The 22572-nt window shown below is 32.3% G+C and overlaps 1 protein-coding gene across 4 annotated transcripts in view; it reads right to left on the bottom strand.

The window, feature by feature from the left end:
• The window catches only part of LOC145277646 (tyrosine-protein kinase-like otk), a 158939-nt gene that overhangs the window by 99979 nt on the left and 36388 nt on the right, over positions 1-22572 (bottom strand). For 2 of the 4 annotated variants that reach the window (XM_080129233.1, XM_080129235.1), the window contains exons 2-3: positions 5593-5692; positions 716-1033 (exon numbers count right to left, since the gene is read on the bottom strand). In XM_080129233.1, the coding sequence (XP_079985359.1) occupies positions 716-1033; positions 5593-5671 (397 nt within the window). In that variant the 5' untranslated portion in view covers positions 5672-5692. The remainder of the gene's footprint in view (positions 1-715; positions 1034-5592; positions 5693-22572) is intronic. The other 2 variants (XM_080129234.1, XM_080129236.1) reach the window with 1 other exon arrangement.

Genomic DNA, 22572 nt, shown 5'->3' with positions numbered 1-22572 from the left:
TTTATTTTAGAGGGGAGGAGGGGGAGAGAAAAAAGAGTGACAATTACAAGGGTGAAAAAAAAACTGTTGAGAGACAAAAAATAACCGACAGTGAATAAGAGAAGAAGAAGAAGAAGAAGAAGAAAGGGAGAAGATATAAATAAAAAAGAGGGAGGGAATAAATAACAGAGGGGGAGAAGAGAGAGAGAGAGAGTGTGAGTGAGTGAGAGAGGAACGGATAAAAGAAAACGGAAAGGAAAGGAGAAGAGAGAGGGAACTAGGAAATGGAGAGAGAAAAAAGAGAAAGTGGGAGAAAGAGAGAAGGAAGAAAATGAAGAGAAAGAAGAGAGAGTGGAAAGAGAAAGGAGAGAGTAAGAGAAAGGGGCGAGTAAGGAAGTAGCAGAAGGTAACAGAGAAAAGAGGAGGCGACAGATACAGAAATAAGAGTAATAAGAAAACTATTGAAAGAGAGAGAGAGAGAGAGAGAGTGGGAGAAATCGTGAGAGAAATCGTGAGAGAAAGAGAGAGTGAGGAAGAAAAAAGAGATAATGGACAAGTGTGAGAAAAAGAGAAAGGAGGAGAGAAAGAAGAAAAATGAAAGGAAGGAAGGGAAAACGTGAAAAGAAAGATAACAGAAGAAAAGTGAATAAAGGAAAAAAGGGAAAGATAGAAAAAAGAGAAGTAAAAGTTAAAGGAAAAGGGAAATCAAAAGAAAGTTAAGTAGAGACTGACCTACCCAAGATCTTGACCGTGATCTGGATGACCTTCCTGTCATTATCATCAGTACAGACATAACTTCCAGCATCTTGGGTAATGTCCGGCCGCCAAATGCGGAAGTGAAAGTTGTTTCTCAGTGAGAAATCCCACCGCGAATGGCGGGTGGCGTATTTTGTGATGTCAACGGTCCCATTTGAGCAGGAGGCACACGCAGCTAACACGGACCCATTGCGCAACCACCGGTAAGTGGCTGATGCATTGCGGAGGGGATTGAGTGGACAGTCCAAATCGATGAAAGAATCGCCAGCCATTGCTTCACGCGTCATCTGGCTTACCCCTGTGGGACAATCAACAAAAGAAAATAAAAAGATTTTTTTTTTCTTCTGTTCCATATTGATGACAGTATTCATATTAATGAGGCAAGGAAAGGTCGTATTTCTTAAATTGAAGGAGCAAGTGGATGTATTGACAGTATATTCGTTTGTAGAGTTGGAATCAGAACTATCTTCCCTTTTTTTTTTCACTCCACACAAAGCATATTGCCACTTGGATGTAAAGGGCGACTAATTGGGACCATGTTTAGAGGAGACTATCCTGGATGCCCAGCATTGCCCAGCATTGTCCGGGTGTTTGGATGTGTGTGTTGAGCAAAAAATAAAAAGTGGTAGTAGGAAGGTAGGCTCGAACCCGTGACGTGAAAGTGGAAAAGAAAGTGAAGAAAAATCTGACGTCTTACTGCTACTTACTCCATGATGCGACTGGAAGTTTCGAACGTTAAAATTAGGTAAAGTCAATCCAACCGATACGATGGCTTGCAAAAATGGCTTGCAAAAATCGACCCCCTCCTTGTAGAAAACTGGTGTTCATTCTGTACAACCTAACCCTAACCCGATGCCTGTCTAGAAAAAAAACACAAAAATAGGTCAATGGCGAGTGTGCAAAGCTACATATATATACATATATATATATATATATATATATATATTGTAAAGAAATGAACCATAGCAGAAATTCAGTCGACTAAAATAAGATGGAAAACAGGGTGAGGAAAAAAAAATAAAAAAAAAATGGGGGAAGTTACATGTAACAAATGTACAAGTCAGTAAAATAAATAAGTCGATTAAAACGAGATTGCTAGAATACACCCCATTATTTTAGTCGACTGAATTTCCGCTATGGTTCATTTCTTTACAATTATTTTAAAATTTTGCCAATCGGATAAAGATATATATATATAACTACTTCATTTACTCACATAAAATTAATATACAAAAGTATAAATTTATGCGTAAACTTTAAGTATTTACTTCAAAAGTGCTCAATACATAGGTAGAGCTAGTTAGTAAGTTATAAAATATATATGGCGATTAAGATTCACTGGATATTCCGCATTTTAAAACTAAAGACAATAGAAAATAAACAAATAAATAAATTAAATAAACATGAATATACATAAACTATCACACATATATCTATATCTATATATATATATATATAAACCAACATAAAAAAACCCTAACCTAGGTTTAAAACAGGTCAAGAAACTAGATATCCAGGCTAAATAGAGCATACACAAAGGAACAGGTCAACCAGAGGTCAAATAGGCCTTTGTCCGGTAAGTGCATGTATATTGACTGATAGGAAAGGCGCGGTGGATACTAGAAAGCTGATTGGCTAACTAAAATCTCAATGGAAGGTGCATATATAAAAACGACAGACAACCACAAAATTCGCGCATAAGCCTGAAGAGTCCTAGAGTGGATGAAACGCGGAATATTCAGTGTAGCTTAATCGCCATATATATTTTATAACTTACTATATATATATATATATATATATATATATATATATATATATATATATGCATACTGACATTTATGAACATTTCTTGTTTAGAAATATCCTTTAAACTGGATTTTAAATTTTATGTCTTGTTCTCCATTTCATGAACTCTTTACACTAACCGTCTTTTGCTTATATGGCAAGTTTTCATATCATGTTCTACAAGTACTTTAATGGTGAATGCTTTGACAAACTACAAGCACTTGTACCCCCTCAACGTGAATACCCCCGACAAACCCAACAAGCAGCTAAATCCCACTCCTTCACAGTAGTGATCCCTAGGTGTAAGAAAGCCTTCTACTCCAATAGTTTCTTCCCCCAGAACTGCTAGACTTTGGAACTCCCTTCCGGGATTCTGCTTTCCCAACTGTACTGACATGCAGAAGTTCAAGTGTAATGTGAACAGACATCTTGCTACTCATCTCCCTTCATAATACCCCTGCAACTTATGTCCCCGATAGTAGCCCCTACTTCAAAGTGGCACTGTGGCTTGTTTGGGGTGTAAATTGAATAAATAAAAAAGAAATATCATGCAGTTTCAGTTTATGCCAATAGCATCAAATTCGTAGCTTCGCTATAATATTCATTTGCTAATATCTTTCCTCTGATGAAAAGACTGTATTCTTTGAAACCCTGCAGATTAAGGCAATCTTAATATTTCTTTTTTGAGTATCCTGTTGAAGAAAAATTCTTGTAAATTAGAATTTACAGTCCTAAAATGTGTTCTTATATATATATATATATATATATATATATATATATATATATATATATATATATATATATATATATATATGGGGGGGAGTGTATTTATATAAACATTATTAACTACATATGTGCATATATATTTCTGCTGTAAATTCTTTAGAAATACACATTAACAAGCCGGGTTCTTACAATGAAACCAGATTTTAAATAAAAATTATTTTCATACAAAATCTTTCGGTTATCTCAAAAGAAATAGAAAACGAAATGAAGATAATTAAGAGGTGTTAGAAAGAAAAAAGAGAGAGGGTGAAGAAAAAGAGAGGGTAGAGAAAAAGGGAGGGTAGAGAAAAATAGAGGGTGGAGAAAAAGAGAGCGTGGAGAAAAAGGGTAGAGAAAAAGATAGGGTGGAGAAAAAGAGAGGGTAGAGAAAAAGAGAGGGTGGAGAAAAAGGGTAGAGAAAAAGAGAGGGTAGAGAAAAAGGGTAGAGAAAAAGAGAGGGCGGAGAAAAAGAAAGAGTAGAGAAAAAGAGAGGGTGGAGAAAAAGGGTAGAGAAAAAGAGAGGGGGGAGAAAAAGAGAGGGTAGAGAAAAAGGGTAGAGAAAAAGAGAGGATAGAGAAAAAGAGAGGGCGGAGAAAAAGGGTAGAGAAAAAGAGAAGGTAGATAAAAAGAGAGGGTAGATAAAAAGAGAGGGTGGAGAAAAAGAGAGGGTAGATAAAAAGAGAGGGTGGAGAAAAAGAGAGGGTAGAGAAAAAGAGAGTGTGGGCGATCGAAAAATGCAATTCTGAATTACTTAGGATCTTTGTCCAGTCATGGCTGACGGAACAAGGTACATTACAAGAGTTCAATGAGCATTTGGAAATTTAGCAGATAAACCAACAAACGGTTAAGATGGTGGGGAGGGGAATCAAATATACATTAAATAAATATTACCACAGCCAATAAAAATTACTTTTATACCTACCTGGTCATTTTGTTTGTGCTTTTTCGTAGTTTTAAATGCTATTTATTTCATATGAAATGTTCTATTTTTACGATTGGTTCATGAACAACATTGCTTGTTTCCCATAAAGATATCAGCACCATCTTATCACGAACCGCTCTAATGCATCTAAAACCAAGCTTCTTTCTTTACATCATCAACGCTCTGATCCCCATCTGGCATCAATTAAAATGAATGGCTCTCGTCTTGGGGAGGCTCCATGTTTTGACAAGCTTCTTTACTCCTGATCTGAAATGGAACACGTACATCAAATCTGTTGCCAAGGTCATTGGAAAAATGGTGGGATCCTTCTACTGCTCCAGTAGATATCTTACTGCTGATGCAATCCTCTATTTATATAAAAGTCAAGTACGTCCAAGAATGGAGTACTGCTGCCATATCTGGGCAGGAGCTGCTGAAATAGCCTATCCTGCCTTGACAGAGTACAAAATAGATTTCTTATCCTAATGGGGGATGCTCTTTTCTCTTCCCTGCAATCTCTCTTCCACAGAAGGGACATTGTGAGCCTGTCGTTGTTTTATCGTTATTTCCATGGCAAGTGCTTATCTGAGCTCTAATCTCTGGTCCCCCCTCCCCTCGCAAATCTTTCATGAAAAACACCCGTCTAGCTGAAACCACTGTCAGAAATTTTCCCCACTATATCTGTGCCTAAATCAAAACGTAGATCCCATGAACAAAGCTTCTTTCTTAGAACTGCACGCCTGTGGAACTCTCTTCCGTTTGCCTGTTTCTCACCTGACTACAACTTGGATGTCTTCAAGTCCAAGATAAACAAGTTCCTGATGAACTACCCCCTTAAGTAAGACACTTTATCAGATCTCCATTACTAGCGATTACTACGATATTATCCCATTGATTACTGTACATGCAATAATCCTTATCCCCGAGTGGCCTTCGGGTCTTGATAATTGGTGACTTCCTTGTAAAAAAAAAAACGCTCGTAAAACAGAAATATTTCATATGAAATAAAGAGCATTTACAACTGATAAAAAAAAAAAAAATTTTTTTTTTTAAATCAAAAAAACAAACCAAAAAATACAAAAAAAAAAAAAAAACAAAAAACAACAAAAAAAAATGAGTCAGGTAGGTATGAAAATAACTTGTGAAGTAAATAAAGGGCTCCGTTCGAAATTCTGTCCAAATTCCCGAGTCCGACACCTGAAGAAGGTCGGAGGTTAGATCGCCTAAAACGTTGTGAAAATGACACTCAGGATGAGAAAAGTAGTCTGATGAATCCAAATTAACTGAAATACTTTTACGGAAGTCATGGAATTCATTTTTAGTATTAAAAATGTTAAAAAAAAAAAAAGTTCAAAATTACACACATACACAAAACATTTACTTACTTGTTCCGTTGGCAAACGCTACAACCAGAATTGACAACACAAAATGAAAATCGTTTCGAATCGTGAATGGATCGAACATTCGGAGTCACTCCAGGAAAACCTTTAAAATAATGTGAAAATTGTCTTTATCTGTGGATACATTACAAGAGTTCAATGAGCATTTGGGGATTTAACAGAGAAGTCAACAAACAACTAAGGGGTGGGGATCAAATATACAATAAATAAATGTTACAATAACTATTAAAGGGGCTTGTCTATTATTGGGCCGAAAAAAAAATTTTTACAAGAAAAATCTGAAAAAAATCTTTATAATGTACAATGTAATAATGAACAACAAGGGCAGACAATCGACTTGGAAACAAATATTGCAAAACCCTGTCGTTTTGTTTTTTTTTCATAAATGTCGAAAACACTTTTTTATAATACAAATAAAAAATAATAAATTAACTTATTTAATAAATAAATAAATTGACTTCTTTTAATAAAGAGAATGTCGAAAAAACTGGGGGGTTTTTCGTTTGAAAACAGACTTTAATAAGTTGAAAATATACAAGATAAATCAATCAAGTATATATATATATATATTTTATGAGGCGGACATATTGGGTCACGTGACATAAGCAAAGGGGAAGTAACTCAGTTCAGACACCATGAAGAGCAGACAAAATTTATTCAGAAAACAAAAATAGACACCTATCTATATATCTACCTATATATCTATAAAAGTGAAATTGTGTGTGTATGTGTGTGTGTGTATGTGTGCGTGTATACATTTTCCTACCAAACTACTCTGTCAATTTTCAGTCTACAAACTCGAGATTTGACATAAGGGGTGCTGAGTTTTGGGAAAATCTTTTTTATCAGTTTTCGGCCAGAAATTTGGTTGTTAAAGGATCAAAGTTCAACAATTTGACCTTTGAAAACACTACCAAACTCCTCCGCCAATTTTGGGTCTAAACACTTGAAATTTTACATGTAGGTTACTTGGACATGGATCAAGTTTTTTTTAATTTGATTTGACCTCAAACAATAAATGTTAAGGGGTCAGAATTGAAGTCGAAGTTTAAAAAAACTTGACCTCTGTGGTTTCTACCAAATTACTCAGCCAATTTTTGGTCTAAACATTGAAAATTTTACATAAAGTGTATTCGTACATAGGGCAAGCTTTTAATCAGTTTTTGGCCGAAAATTTGGCTGTCAAGGGGTCAAAGTTCAAAAGATTTGACGTTTGCAGTCTCTAGCAAATTATTTAGCCAATTTTGGGTCTAAATATTTGAAATTTTACATAAAAGGTATTCAGACATGCAGCAAGCTTTTTAATCAGTTTTGGGCGAAAATTTGGCTTCCAAGATATCAATGTTGAAAGAGTTTACTTTTGCAGACTCTACCAAACTTCTCCGCCAATTTTGAATCTAAACACTTGAAATTTTAGATGTAGGCTACCTGGACATGAGTCAAACATTTTAATATATATATATACATATGCACATAAAAGTATGGACAGTACATAAAAGCCGGGCTTAACTGCTAGGCTATATATCTATAAAAGTGAAAATGTCTTTGTGTGTGTGTGTGTGTGTGTGTGTGTGTGTGTGTGTGTGTGTACATTTCCCTACCAATAACTCTGTCAATTTTCAGTCTGGAGACTCGAGATTTGACATAAGGGGTATTGAGATTTGGGAAAATTTTTTCAATTGGTTTTCGGCCAGAAATGTGGCTGTCAAGGGGTTAAAGTTCAACGATTTGACCTTTGAAAACTCTACCAAACTCCTCTTCCAATTCTGGGTCTAAACACTTGAAATTTTAAATGTAGGTTACTTGGACATGGATCAAACTTTTTAACTTGATTCGAGCCCTTCTCCCCCCAAAAATGTTAAGGGGTCAAAATTGGGGCCAAACTTTTAAAAAATTTGACCTCTGTGGTCTCTATCAAATTACTCAGCCAATTTCTGGTCTAAATATTGGAAATTTTACATAAAGAGTATTCAAAGATAGAGCAAGCTTTTTAATCGGTTTGGGTCAAAATTTTGAGCTGCCAAGGTGTCAAAGTTCAAAAGATTCGACCTTTGCAGTGTCTAGCAAACTTCTTGGCCAATTTTGGATCTAAACATTTGAAATTTATACATAATGGGTATTCAGACATACGGCAAGCATTTTAATCAGTTTTGTGGCGAAAATTTGGCTGCCAAAATATCAAAGTTGAAAGAGTTGACCTTTGCAGATTCTACCAAATTTCTCTGTTAATTTTGGGTCTAAAGACTTGAAATTTTACATTTAGGTAACTTGGACATGGATCGAACTTTTTATTTCATTTGAGCCTCCCTAAAAATTTTAAGGGGTCAAAATTGGGGTCAAAGTTTTTAAAAAATTTACCTCTGCGGTCTCTACGAAATTACTCAGACAAATTTTGGTCTAAACATTTGAAATGTTACATAAAATGTATTCACACGTAGGCCAAGTTATGAACAGTACATAGGGACTGAACAAAGACGGGCTGAACTGCTAGTCTATATATCTATAAAAGTGAACGTGTCTGTGTGTGTATCTGTGTATATGTGTGTCTGTGTACATTTCCCTATGCAATAACTCTGTCAATTTTAAGTCTACAGACTCGAAATTTGATATATAGGGTACTGAGATTTGGGAGTTTTCGGCCAGAAATTTGGCTGTTAAGGGGTCAAAGTTCAACAATTTGAACTTTGAGAACTCTACCAAACTCCTCCGCCAATTTTGGGTCTAAACACTTGAAATTTTAGATATAGATACCTTGAACATGGATCTAACTTAATTACTTGATTTACCCCAAACAATAAATGTTAAGGGGTCATATAGGGTCAAAGTTAAAAATTGACCGCTTTTATTTTTTTGCTCAACATACACCTCCAAACACATGGGCAACGCCGGTCTGAAATGCTAGTATATCTATAAAAGTGAAATTGTCTGTGTGTGTGTGTGTGTGTGTACATTGCCCTACCAAACTAATCTGTCAATTTTCAATCTACAAACTCGAGATTTGACATAAGGGGTGTTGAGATCTGGGAAAATCTTTTTAATCTGTTTTGGCCAGGAATTTGGCTGTCAAGAGGTCAAAGTTCAACGATTTGACCTTTGAAAACTCTACTAAACTCCTCCGCCAATTTTGGGTCTAAACACTTGAAATTTTAGACATAGGACATGGATCAAACTTTTTAATTTGATTTGAGCCCAAAATAAAAGTTAAGGAGTCAAAATTGGGGTCAAAGTTTTAAAAAATTTAATTTCTCCGCCAATTTTTGATCTAAACATTTGAAATTTTACATAACGGGTATTAAGACATAGGGCAAGTTTTTTAATCGTTTTTTTGGCCAAAAATTTGACTACCGAGGGATCAAAGTTCAAAAGATTTGATCTTTGTGGTCTCTAGCAAACTATTAAGCCAATTTTGGGTCGAAACATTTGAAATTTTACATAAAGAGTATTCAGATATGAAGCAGGCTTTTTATCAGTTTTTTGGCGAAAATTTGGTTGCCAAGAGGTCAAAGTTGAAAGACTCTACCAAACTCCTCCGCCAATTTTGAGTCTAAACACTTGAAATTTCAGATGTAGATTACCTGAACATGAGTAAAACTTTTAATATTTATATATACATATGCACATAAAGTTATGAACAGTACATAGGGCCCAAGCAAAGCTGAGCTGAGCTGACCTGCTAGTATATATATAATTTGTGATTTCTTTAACAAATAACTTTTTTTAATAATTGTTTGAATTTTGAATTTTCTTTATAAAAAATAACTAGGTACGGAAATAATGTTGGAAAAAGATAAGGGGCATAGTTTTGAAAGCTTGGTTATTATATTTTTTGTAGGTTTTCAACTACTTTTTGACTGTATTTATAAAGATTTACGCCTAAAGGAAATTTGCGAAAGGAAAAAAAATATTTGTACATGTGAAAAAAAAAGTTATAATTAAAAATGTTCTCACGGCGACTTTAGGAAGCTGAGAAATTCAGCTAAATTTTGAAGTCAATTAAATTCATTGTAAAAATCATTTGAAAAATAAATATAAGTTTTCTATTTCAAAGATAATTAGTAAAGTCCTAAGATATTAAATTGAATAAATAATTAAAAAAAAAACTTGTTTGTACAAAGAATAGCTTAATTAGTCCCCAAAATGGGAGATTCTGACATCAAGCAAAAACAAAATCGTCTAAGCGTGGATTCTACAGGAGCCTTAAATGCCAGAAAGTCAAAAGGCTGTCTGAAAATGATGTCAAGTAGTTGGAGGAAAGTAGAGAGTGCTAGTTTTCTTTCTTCCCCCTCCCCCAGTCGTGCATCTGTACATTTCTATCGTGAACGTGTGCATAATTTTTACCATTTTTTAATTTAATTATATTTCTGTATTCTCGCTTCAAAATAAAATAAAAACTTTTTTTCAGGATTATATAAAAAATATGTTACGCCGAAAGTTACACGTTCATTCAAACAAGGAAAATATTAGAATCTTACATATAAAAATTACGCGAAACGTGTAATCTAAAAAAAAAAAAAAAAAAAGTAGAAATAGGTTTGAAATTATAATTTTTTGTGTGAAAATATTAAATAATATATATTAAATAAACAATGCTTAATTCAATAATATCAGTAATTCGAGAAATTAATTTTTCTTCGAGTTATAAAGAAATCATTAATACAAAATTAATTTTTCTTTGCGTTATAAAGAAATCATTAATACGGATTTTAGAGGCTTTTTTTGTAATGTTCTCCCAAAAATTAATTTTTCTTTTTATTGTTACAATTTACGATTTTTATTTTCATAAAAAAAAAGCAAAACTAAATTCATTCATTTTTTTTTTTTCTACTACTGAAAACCATAACTTTAGTAAAGGTATTTTTTTAAACAAAATAATACATTTCCACTAAATTCAAAGATAAAAATATAATATATATTTTATGATCATTATTTGATAAATACTGAAAACGTCATTAAAATTTGGTTAATTTCCTGATTTTTGGTGAATTTTTAAGTAAAGGAGTGGGTCAAAATGTTTATACATATCGAGCATCGGCTATTTATTTTGCACGTATCTAAAAATAACCGAGTAAATTTTGTGAAGACTTAATTACCTCCCCTATTAACTCTCCAATTCGAATTGGAAGATTTTGAAGCCAAATCGCTAGATTTTACAAATGCCTTTTTTCATGATTATTTTCTACCTTATCGTTTTATGTAATTTTTAGATATGTTACTATTTGCGGCATGTTAATTACGTAGGTATTATTTGTGGTAAATATAGGGATATGCTACAACAGAACACTTACCACTCTAATTTGTTTTTTTTTTTGAGGTAATAGAGGTCGCTGACAACGAATCTGATAATAAAACCCCTCACAAATTTACCATTGCATGGTATTAACCCCTAAACCCAGGAACTATTTTCCGCCATTTTACAGCTTTCGTTCACACTATCAATTTGCTATGTGAAGGGACATTCAACAGCCGTCGTTTATGATACCGTGTGCTTCCGCCTAGCGTAAGCGGAAGCTGTAAAATGGTGGAAAATAGTCCCTGGGTTTAGGGGTTAATACCATGCAAACAGTAAATTTGCAACAAGTTTGATTGTCAGATTCGTTTTCAGCGACCTTGATTACCTCTAAAAAACAAATTAGAGAGGTCGGTGTTCTGTTGTAGCGTATGTGAGAAATTCCAAATACATTTGCCATCTCTTTTCATTCAGGCCGCCCACGCAGTTTAGTGGTCGGCCATCATTGGTTAATTTTGAATAAGTCAGGTGATTTGCCTAACGCCCTTTTTTGTATCATGCTTTTATTTCAGCAGTCCATGCAGGAACTCGGTAAGGGATGGACTGAAAGCAGCAGCTACCTTGTGCAGGGCGCTACATCAATTTCTTCATGTTGTATCACCAAACTGTTGGTGAATAAAGGATCACATCTCTACAAGCAGAGACAATTTTATATTGCTGAAATTATCCTAATTACAGGATGACATTCATGAACATTTCTTCATGCTTTATTTACCAAATATTGGATCTTATCACAATTCAACTAGAGTCCGAGGAGACTCGCATTATGCCTAATTATAAGCGCCAACATTCCCGCCGAGTCCACCCTGAATATTCATAGATCCCTTCGAGGAACAAAGAACTAACATTCAAACATTAGGAATTCAAACTAAAGGCTCCATGCATATGGAGGCAAAACTAGCCACCGTTTTGCAAATGGACTTACCAGGACCAATAAACTTTCATTGCTATTACTTGTGAATAAATTTTGAGTTTTAAAGGTATGGCTTTTGTATTTGTGGATTCTTTTACCTTTGCCGGGAGTAAAATTTGGGATGTGAGAAATAATTTCTTACACGTATCCTTATATTTACCCTATTTGTTTTACTTGAAATTCAATATTTTTTTGTTATTTAAATATAAAAGCACTAAGTGTGTCAGAATTTTTTGGGAATTTTTGACACCCTTAACACAAAACTGCAAATAAAATATACAAAACTCGTAATTTCTCTTTTTAAAGTGGTTTGTTTAATTTCTTTATGGAATATACTTCCAAAATAAATTATTAAAGTTTTTTGAAAAATAATAGAAATATTATTTTTTATTTTTTAAAAAACAGTGTTCACAAAGTGCCTGCGCGCGCTCATGCGGCCATTTTTTTCTATGTAATAACATGAATCGAATTTTACGAGTTAAATTTTTTCAATTTTTTCAATTTAAAAATCTATCAAAATTTTTCTATTGGTTCAATTTTTAGGATATTTTCAGGTTTAACGTAAAAAATGTTATGCTCTTTCTAATAAACCGAATATAATATTCTAGACAAACGTTTTTTTAAATTACCCCCCCCCATTTTGAAATGTCTATTAAAATGAAAGAAATTAATTTTCTCACCCAGATTTATATATCACAAATTAAAGATAAAAGATCAATAAATAAAATGATCTAATTTAAAACAACAACAAAAAAATAAATAAAATAGAATAGTTTGGTGCATATTTACCTGTAAAGTCAAAAGTTTAAAACTTTTTTTTAAAAACCACGTTGATTTTTTTTAAAGTGAAACCTCACATTTTAAAAATTTTGTCCTGAAAAGATTGAATACCTACAACAATTTTTTCTGCTTCATTCAATGTTTTTTTTTGTTTTTTTTAAGATTTTAAAAAAATAATTCCATAAAGAAGAAATAAAATATATTAAATCAAAAACTCATGTATTTTTTTAAGAGAATTTTTTTAAAAATGGAAAATCGGTTGAGTGGAATTTTTTTCAACGGCAAAAACTGATAACTGAAATATGATCATTTTTCAAGTACGATGGCCCATATTTACTAACTTTTGTTTACAGCCAGAAATAGAAAGGGAGATTAATTCTGGCACTTACAGGCCACCAAAGTTTTCAACTCGAAGAAAGGGAGACGTTTGTCTCCCCTTTATTCCAGCCGTGAACATTTGATATAGTGGTATTTTGAATCCTTGCTTAAAAAAGTATTTTATTTAAAAAAGACATGGAATATAAAATATAAATATGGATAAATTCTTAACAATGAAGAATGGAAGTACCCATTGCTTAGTATTTTTTATAGGTAAGTGATTTTTTGGAATTTATATATATTTATTATATTCGAAGTAAGTTAAAATTCGTTGATTTTCTTGAAATCTTTTTTTATTTTAAAGAAGACCGATTTAAAAAAACAAATATTGCACATTTTTGCTATTAAACCTGTTATTATTTTAGAATTTGGTCTTTGCTCCTTTTATTGAAAAAAAAAATTAGGGTTTAAATTACATTTTTCAAGTAGTTATAAGCTTCGAAACATATCAAGTTTAATTATTCAAGTTTTTATCACGCATTTTTAATGACGATTTCTGACACTAAGCACTAGTAAAATAGAGTTACCTCCCTCAGAACAAAGAGTTAAACCGCCGGATTGTAAGAAGTTGTGTATAAATTTAAAAAAAATAGGAACAGACAGTTTCGTTTGTAATCCAAACTAAAATTTACAAATGTAGTGAACTTTTAATTTAAACAAAGTTAGTTTTCAGCGTCACAATTCGTTTTTTTTTTTGTTTATTTATAAATGAGGAATCGTTTAGTCAAACTTAGTTATTTCCCTTGTATTTGATATTACCTGCATCCAGACCAAATTGTGTGTGTATATATATATATATATATATATATATATATATATATATATATATATATATATATATATATATATATATATATATATATATATATATATAAAATGAAAATTTTCCAAATCCCCAACGGTACTTGGTTCCGAAATATACCGAACTTGTATCCGGATTTATTTCCGAAATATGCCGAAGTTCTACCTTAAACTGAATCGGGGGACCTCGGATCGATTTTCTTACCCCCCTTCCCTCCCACATACACACATAGAAAATATTTATTATTTTAACAATTAATTTTTGCTGGATGAATAATAAAACAAATTAAAAATTGTTCTAATTGTAATAATAACCTGTTGATTTTCTGTAACTTTTTAGCGCTCAAGTTTATAAGTTTGAAACCAGGAAGTAAACAAATAAGTAAGTAAAACTGTTTCTCTTTCAGGACGCCGGGAGTATGGTCTAACCTCCTGTAATCTGTCTCAGAGGCCGGATGTGGTTGCAGCATCTGGGATAATCGGGTTTTCTAGCCTATCATTAATGAACCCGCGGAGACCGTGTGAAAAAAAGTCGCGATAACAGCCCAGATCCTACCCACATCTACTTTTTCTTTTCTTTTTATTTTTTTTTAATTGTTATTTTATATTTATTTTTATTATCCCTTGAAAAAGTTTAATACTGAAATTTTCGGTCTCGTTTACAAAATATAATTCGTTCATTTTGCCCCCAAGCTGCGCACTTAGTAAAACTCTTATATGCAACAACACACTCGTTCATGAAGGGTTCGAGCCTGCCCAACAGCTTATAACGTAAACGTATACATTTTATATATTTTTTGTTGTTGTATTTGTATGCATTTAGTTGTATTTTAAGTCACGTTGACAATTTTAAAATTTTAAATATTTAATTAAAAAAAAGAAAAGAAAAAATCGTCTCAAACAAGACATAATGCTGCTTTTGCTGCTGAGTGCTGCTGTGCTGCTGCTGCTGAGACGTAAGGGGAAGGAGCTACTCGGATTAGAGGAGACATGTATAGGGAGCTTGCTAAGTGGAGGAATTGTGCAACAAGATGTTTGTTCACTTTACATTTAAGTTTAATTTAAAAAAAAACGGATGGTAAACGCACAGAATAGTTAACAGTCGAGATATGATAATAAATAAATGAATAAATAAAGATAGCGAATGTATACGCCGCCGAATAGAAAATACATTTTACCGTATTTATCAACCGCTTTTTTTAGGAGGAGAGGGGTCAACACTTATAAAGGCCTGGAGGCCACTCTAGGATAAGGGTTGAATAGATGATGACACAAAATGATTGAGAAAAAAAAATGTGTAACAATAAAACATGTCCGCCTGTTCAGCCTTTTCTCGGTAATCTATGTATCTATAACAGTGAGAATGTGTGTGCATGTGTGTGTGTGTGTGCGTGTGTGTGTGTGTATGTGTGTGTGCGTGTGTGTGTGTGTGTGTGCGCGCGAAAGTAAAGCTAAATCCATTTACTCAACGGAATTTTGATCTACATATTTGAAATTTGGTATATATGGTATTCAGACATGTGGAAAACTTTTATAATCGTTTTTTATCTGGAAAGAAAGGGCTGCTAAGGGGTCATTGAATTTTTGTCTGTTTGTCAACTGTTTTACCACTGAGCATGCGTGAATCATTTACATGACAGTTTCTTTATTTTAAGAATGAGTAGGTTTGAAAGCACGTTTTAAAGATCCTGTCAAGCTGGCCTAATAGTTATCATACTTTATTAACTGACTTTAGGTTTTGGTTTCAATCTCAGCTTTACAAGAGCTTTACAAGAAATGAACTCGTATTATTTTGATTCATCAGACTACTGTTCTCATCTTGAGTGTAATTTTCACAAAGTTTTGGTTGATGTAACCTCCGACCTTCTTCAGGTGTATCTTGTTGATACACCTGAAGAAGGTCGGAGGTTACATCTATCGAACTTTGGAATTTGGACGAAATTTCAAGCGGAACCCTTCATTTACTTCACGAGGGGAGCACGCTCTTGTTCCATCAGCCATGACTGGATAGAGGTCCTAAGTAATTCGCAAATGTATTTTTTGGTCACCCACGCTGAGGATTGAACCTTCAACCTTCAGGAGAATATCACTTGATTTTTCCAAGTACTCTAACCACTGTACCACAGGTCCTTCTGAATTCGACAGAAACATTCCCGAGATCGACAAGATACACCTGAAGAAGGTCGGAGGTTATATATCGACCAAAACGTTGTGAAAATCACACTCAAGATGAGAACAGTAGTCCGATGAATCCAAATAACACGAATAACTAATCCTCATCTTAAAAATTCAGAAACGTCAAGAAATGAACTGTTTAAAAAAACATAATACTCGCATGCACAGGTTTCAGTTTCTTTCTGATTTTTTTTTGCTTCATTTTTTTTTAAAGGAATTTAATTTTACATTTAATATCGGGCAACGTCGGACTCATCTGCTAGTTTAAAATAAATGAATGACAAAGTTGCTTGTACATAAAAGAACTAGAAATTTATTGAAAATAAAGAAAAAGAAAGATAGGCAATGCATATTTGTTCATATGTCATTTGAAAAGAAAAATGGTAACAGAATACTAACAGTTGAAACTTTACAATAATTCATAATTTTTGAAAGGAAAATTGTCTTCAGTGTGTGTGTATTATTTTTTTATAAAATTTGTTCAAAAGTTTTTATTGACAGACGATAAGTACTTTTTGAAAGGACTTGTTTTTTTATGTTGGAAATCTTGCACGACTGGGCACACAAATTCAATGAAACAGTTCATTCTTTTTACGGAAATCTTGCACGACTGAGGACAAATTCAAGAAAACTGTTCTTAATTGAAAGAGTTACTCAGAATCTTGGGCAAATCTTAAGTTCATGCGTTTCTTCCATTTTCTTCTTTTTTTCTCAAATAATAAATAACAAAATATTAGTTGATACTCTAAAAATTAAAATATTTATATCCTAACCTAAGAATAATATACAAGTATTTAAAAAAAATAATTTCTCCTCTTCTTTAGTAAAGAAATAATTACTGAGCTGTAGACGTTAAATTTCATATATGCTTTATTGTTTTCTTTTTTATTCATTTATCGTTTGGATGAACGAATTTTAATTCACTTTTAAATAATTAGCCACTCTAAATAAAATACAAAATATTCAGAATATTCATTGATATCTTCATGTTATATTAGGATATATTTGGATTTTGTTTCGTCCAAATTCCTTCATTAAATAATGATGTTGTCACAATCTTTTTCTTTGAATAAAATAGTAAGTATTTGGGTTTTCTCCAAATATAATTTCAAATAATGAGTTTTTGTCACAAATTCATTTTCTAATTTTCGCATCCTTCCAAGAAAAATAAATTTAATAAATTAAGTGTCTTTAATTTTTCAAAATAAAACATTGTCTCTCTGTCAACTTGTCTCTGGCAAGGATTAATTTGAATATATATAGGAGAGTTAGGAGATATACAGAGAGAGACAGTTAGTTGGAGTCGAGTTAGGGACAGAGTCGGTCCTCAGAAAAAGATGGATCCAAGTAAAGGGGTTCAGAAATGGCGATAGTCAGAATCTGCATTGCAACTTTCCAAAAGGGGGAAAACACTCTGGAATAAAAAGTTGCCGAAAATAAAACCCGGGCCTCTGTTATTTTCTTGGGGGGGGGGGGGAATCTCCATTGTAGCTTTCCGTCGGACAAGACCAAAGATGGACCAGATATGTTTCCATTTGGCCAGATGTTCAAACCCCCAAGTAAGTATTATTTGTACTTTATGTTATAAAGGTATTATGTATATTCTTCTCCCGTCTTAAACTGTAATTAAATATACATACACACACAACAAACTGTAAATTAGACGATCACAATGATTGACGGCCATAGACGAACACACATATATACACACGCCGTATAGTTGACTATGAAACGTGTACACAAACGTATATAGACTCTGTATACACACTCATTAGAAGATCATTTTTTACAACTAAACGATGCATGAATTTAGAGACGTAAATATAAATAATATACACTCGTTTATATATACCCTCGACAATACAACATATATTGATTTGGTAACCGATAATATAACATCTTCAATTCCTTTAAATTTCAGCTTTGCAACTATACTTCACCTGGAACCAAACTTTATTTCTCAGTCAGAATTACAATGGTATCTGATTGTTTTCAAATCTCCAATTTTCGCTCTTAATCAAGGAAAACGTTTGCCACACACCATTGCTGTAGATGATTTTGCAACGAACCAAGAATATCACCTTTGATACAAGAAGTCCTGACCACACCCTTAAATCATTGCCTTGCCATGGACAGAGACCGACATTTCATGATAGTTAGTTAATATCTACTTATGCTTTCTCCAAGCCTGTTGCTTGACCTCTGGAGACCACAGAAGACTAGTGGACAGTACCAACTGCACATGTGTGCAAACAGAAAGGAAGCAAGAACTCGTAGTGGGTTATGGAGATGGGGAAGAGGGCAGAAGCGTTCCTAGATGTATTGCTTTCACCACGACCGAGTAACTCCATCTGCCCCTTTGTATGGTAATCCTCCAAATTATCAGAAGGTTAACAGGTGTTACACCTTTCTGAAGAGCGACCTGAAACTGCACAAAGCAGGAGCGTACATCTCCCTGACAGATTTGACAAAAGAAAAAAGTAAAAAATTTTAGTAAATTTTTTACTTTAACTGCAACTCAACACTGACCTTTAAAATTATGACTTTTAAAGTTTTTGGATATGCTGAAAACGAATATCAAATTCAAATTTGAGAGTAAACAAGTAGTTTTCTGGATATTAAGACATTTTTTTTCCAATGTATCACTCAATGAATTTCAGTGGTTGTCACCATTTTTAACGTGGGGAGGTGGGGTTTTGTAATGTGCATACACATTAGTACTTGTTCATTTGGGAAAAAACATGGCCTCTAGTGTAAACATAAGGGATTACATTGGATAATAAAGGTCTTAATATCCAGAAAACTACTCGTTTGTAAAAAATTTATATGTGCCATTCGTTTTCAGCATACTCAAAAATCTAAAAAAATCGGTAATTTAATAGTGAATTTAATGGAATTGTAGTTGAAGTAAAAAAAAATACACAATTTTCTATTACCCTTGTAAGGGTTGAATGAATCATCTGTGTATGGTGTGGATTCCAAATGGGAGGCAAAATACCAACAATTCCTGAAATATGGCATAGATGCACGCACTTAGTCTTTTTTTTTTTTTTTTGCTTAAAGTCGATGTCTTCCTGTCTGATTTTTATGAGAGCTAATATCTTTGCCCGTCCTCTTGTCTTGAATCATCCATCAATTAATGGTAAAATATTAACAAATTAATGGTAGAATATTGACATATAATTGGTAGCATATTAACAAATAATTGGTAGAATATTAATAAATTAATGGTAGAATATTAACAAATTAATGGTAGAATATTAACATATTAATGATAGAATATTAATAAATTAATGGTAGATTATTAACAAATTAATGGTAGAATATTAATAAATTAATGGTAGAATTAGTGTTGGGACGATTCCTAATTTTTATACGATTCCGATTCCGATTCCGATTCTAGGAAAATACTGATTAACGATTCCGATACCAAGTACGATTCCGATTCCTAGGGAATTATTATTTTGGAATATACCAGGTAGTTTTATACTTATGGTCGGGTAGTTCCCAAATATGTTCTCTAACTTTGGAAGAGATATTTTATGCCTACACAGTCGTGTTTTGGTTTAAATAAAATTATTATATAGTAAACTAAACGGAAAAATTAGCAAAATTTATTTTAGAGAAAATTTATTTTACTTAATTGGAATACAGAAAAAAAAAAACAAAGAAAATAGAATTAATCCTTCAGAGCAAAAACAAATAAAATAGAATTTATATAACAGAACAAAAACAAGAAAATTAGAGAATAAATTAACACAATTCATTATTTTGGTCCTCATAATTAACAGATTTAATGAATTAAATAAAAAAAATATTGCGGAAGAGAAAGAAAATATATACTAATTAAATATAAAAAAAGATAAATATTTAATTTAATAATTTATAAATGAACGTGCATAATTCACAAAGTGTAGTTAACACATATTGTTTTTTCTTACTTTTTCATTGCTTTTACACGTTGTTTCTAACGTGAAGAATAAGTTTAGCCAAACTAATTTTGAAATAGGGTATATCAAAGGAACACATGTAAAAACGATACCACTATAAAAATAAATGAAATACTAGATAAAATTGAGCAAAAATAATTACCAAAATTACAGAAAAAGATAAAAGAAAAACAAAACAAAAAATGGTGAAGTTTGTTGAGTGAAATGAATTATTGAAAGAAAATTAATTGAACTAATAGAAATGTTAAAAAAAAATGTCACATTTCAATATTTTTTTAATAATTAAATTCTCAGGGTTGTCGAAATTAAAACTTAAGTGATTTTTTTTATTAGACTTCTTTCGAAGCTTGTTACCTTGAAAAATACATTTTAAATCCTGTTTTTTTTTTTTTTTTTAAATAAATTGAAAATAAAACGCAATTAAAAAAAATTAATTGATAATTGAAACTTTAAAAATATATTAAACATTGAAAAATTACTTATCTCACAAATTAACGTCCAATAAAGTAGATCCAGTCTTCATACAGGAATTCGGTTATAATAAATATATCTTTCCCAAACCTTAAAAATTAAATTTTTTTTTTTTTTTTTTTTTTGAGAGAGAGTTCTTTAAAATCGCCGGGGAATGCCGCCTAAAATTTTAAAGAAGTAAATATTAGGAGTTTAGTGCCTTTCAAAGACGATTATCATAATTTATTATCATCATTTAATTTCCTTTTTTCCTCTCCCTCCACACCTTTCCACGTGGTTCAGTAGTTAACCAGTGCTTCTGTTGCTGTCAGTCAGCTATCTTTTAATTTCTAGTTAAAAGAATTTTTCATGAAATAGAATCAGCATTTTTAAAAATTATTTTTTTAGTTGTATATATTGTATTTACTCTTTGAAGTTAAGGAGGGTTAAAAAAATTGGTGACACCTAGATGGTGACTTAGGCAAAAAAAAAAAAAAAAAAAAAGACTCTGCGATTTCGACCCTCACTAATAAAACTGCTCTGAGTGACTAGTTGATAATTTTGCTAAGTCGTGGACCAAAGAGTTAAAAAAAGATTTCAAGAAATTCAACGAATTTTCATTTGGTCCAAATTTCAAAATTTTGCGAAATAATACAACGTGATCAATTTCATTTTAGAGATATTTCTTTCAAAAGCCTTCTTTGAAAAAAAGAAAAAAAGTATATTGTTCTATTAAACATTTAACTGTTTAAATAATTTGACTTTGCTCGTTTTATTTTAAGAAAATATAAATTGAAAAAGCATTTTCATTCAGTATTAGAAAATTTGTTAGTAAAAAAAAAAAAAGTCACCAAAAAGATAAGCGTATTTTTTTTAATTTTTACTCGCAATGTAGAGCCCTGCATACTTCTTTTCAAGTTAACTCTTTTGTAGTTTTGATTACAATAGATCTAAATGAATGAACCTTGTAAGGGAGGGGCACTAAGCATTGCCCTGTTAGTAATGAATTTCTTTGGTTTCTTTTTATAACATGCTGCATTTCTCTCTTGCGGTTAGAAATATCAGGACATTTTTTTCTTTTTTTCAACATCAGACTAAAAGAATCGTAATGAAGGAATCGGAAAATTAAGGTATTTTTTAACGATGCGATTCCGATTCCGATACCTCCCAAAATACACGATTCTTACGATTAACGATTCCGATTAATCGTCCCACCACTAGGTAGAATATTAACATATTAATGGTAGATTATTAAGAAATTAATGGTAAAATATAAACAAATTAATGGTAGAATATTAACAAAATTTGTCCACCATGATACTCACTTACTCATTGGAACCAGAAGCTCCAATCCTGAAAAAACTGTCCTTCTCCAGAAAAGGGTTGATTGTAATATGAGGCCTTCCAGCCTATTGCTTGACTTCTGGAAACCACAGAAACATGGTGGACCAATCGAAGTTAAAATAATAAGATTTTTTAAATGACCACTTTACAGCCAGGAGCTGCAATTTTACCATAATTTGTTTTTATTTGTGTGTGTGTGTGTGTGTGTGTGTGTGTGTGTGTGTGTGTGTAAAAAAAAAGCTACCTCGTATGATCAAGCATTTTCATTCTTATATAATTTGTATTAACAAACAAATAAACTTATAAGGAATTAATGAAATCTGTACTTTACTCCAATCTCTCACAATTTTTCTTCTGTTAACAAAGCTTGTAAACTGCTATATATAGAAATGATATTTTGTCCAAAATACATTGTAGTCTACATCGCACTGTAGAGAACCTGCTGTTGATTTTATAAAATTATTTTAAATAATGGCTTGAATTAAAGTGTAAAATGCAAAAGTCAAGTATCATGGTTCAATTGTGTTCTAAACAGAAACTTTTTGAACACGCCTGTCTTATCAAAGAAACTACTGTGGATTTTATATGCTGTGAGACAATAAAATCTAAATGATATTTTTTCGCAATGAATGTGTGAGCTATTTTATCGTTTATGTTTCTTGTTGCTATTTTGAATGAGAAGCTTTTGTGTTCTGAGCTGTTATTTATACGTGACTATCTCTTATAAAAGATGACTATCTCTTACAAAACATGACTGTCTCTTACAAAACATGGCTATCTCTTACAAAACATAACTATCTCTTGCAAAACATAGCTATTTCTTACAAAACATGACTATCTCTCGCAAAATATGACTACCTCTTACAAAATATAACTATCTCTTACAA

This window comes from Euprymna scolopes, chromosome 6, assembly GCF_053919585.1.
Source record: "Euprymna scolopes isolate OS-2025 chromosome 6, ASM5391958v1, whole genome shotgun sequence".
Lineage (NCBI taxonomy): Eukaryota > Metazoa > Mollusca > Cephalopoda > Sepiida > Sepiolidae > Euprymna > Euprymna scolopes.
Note: the sequence above shows the minus strand (reverse complement) of the source record. Positions and strands in the feature narration are given on the sequence as shown.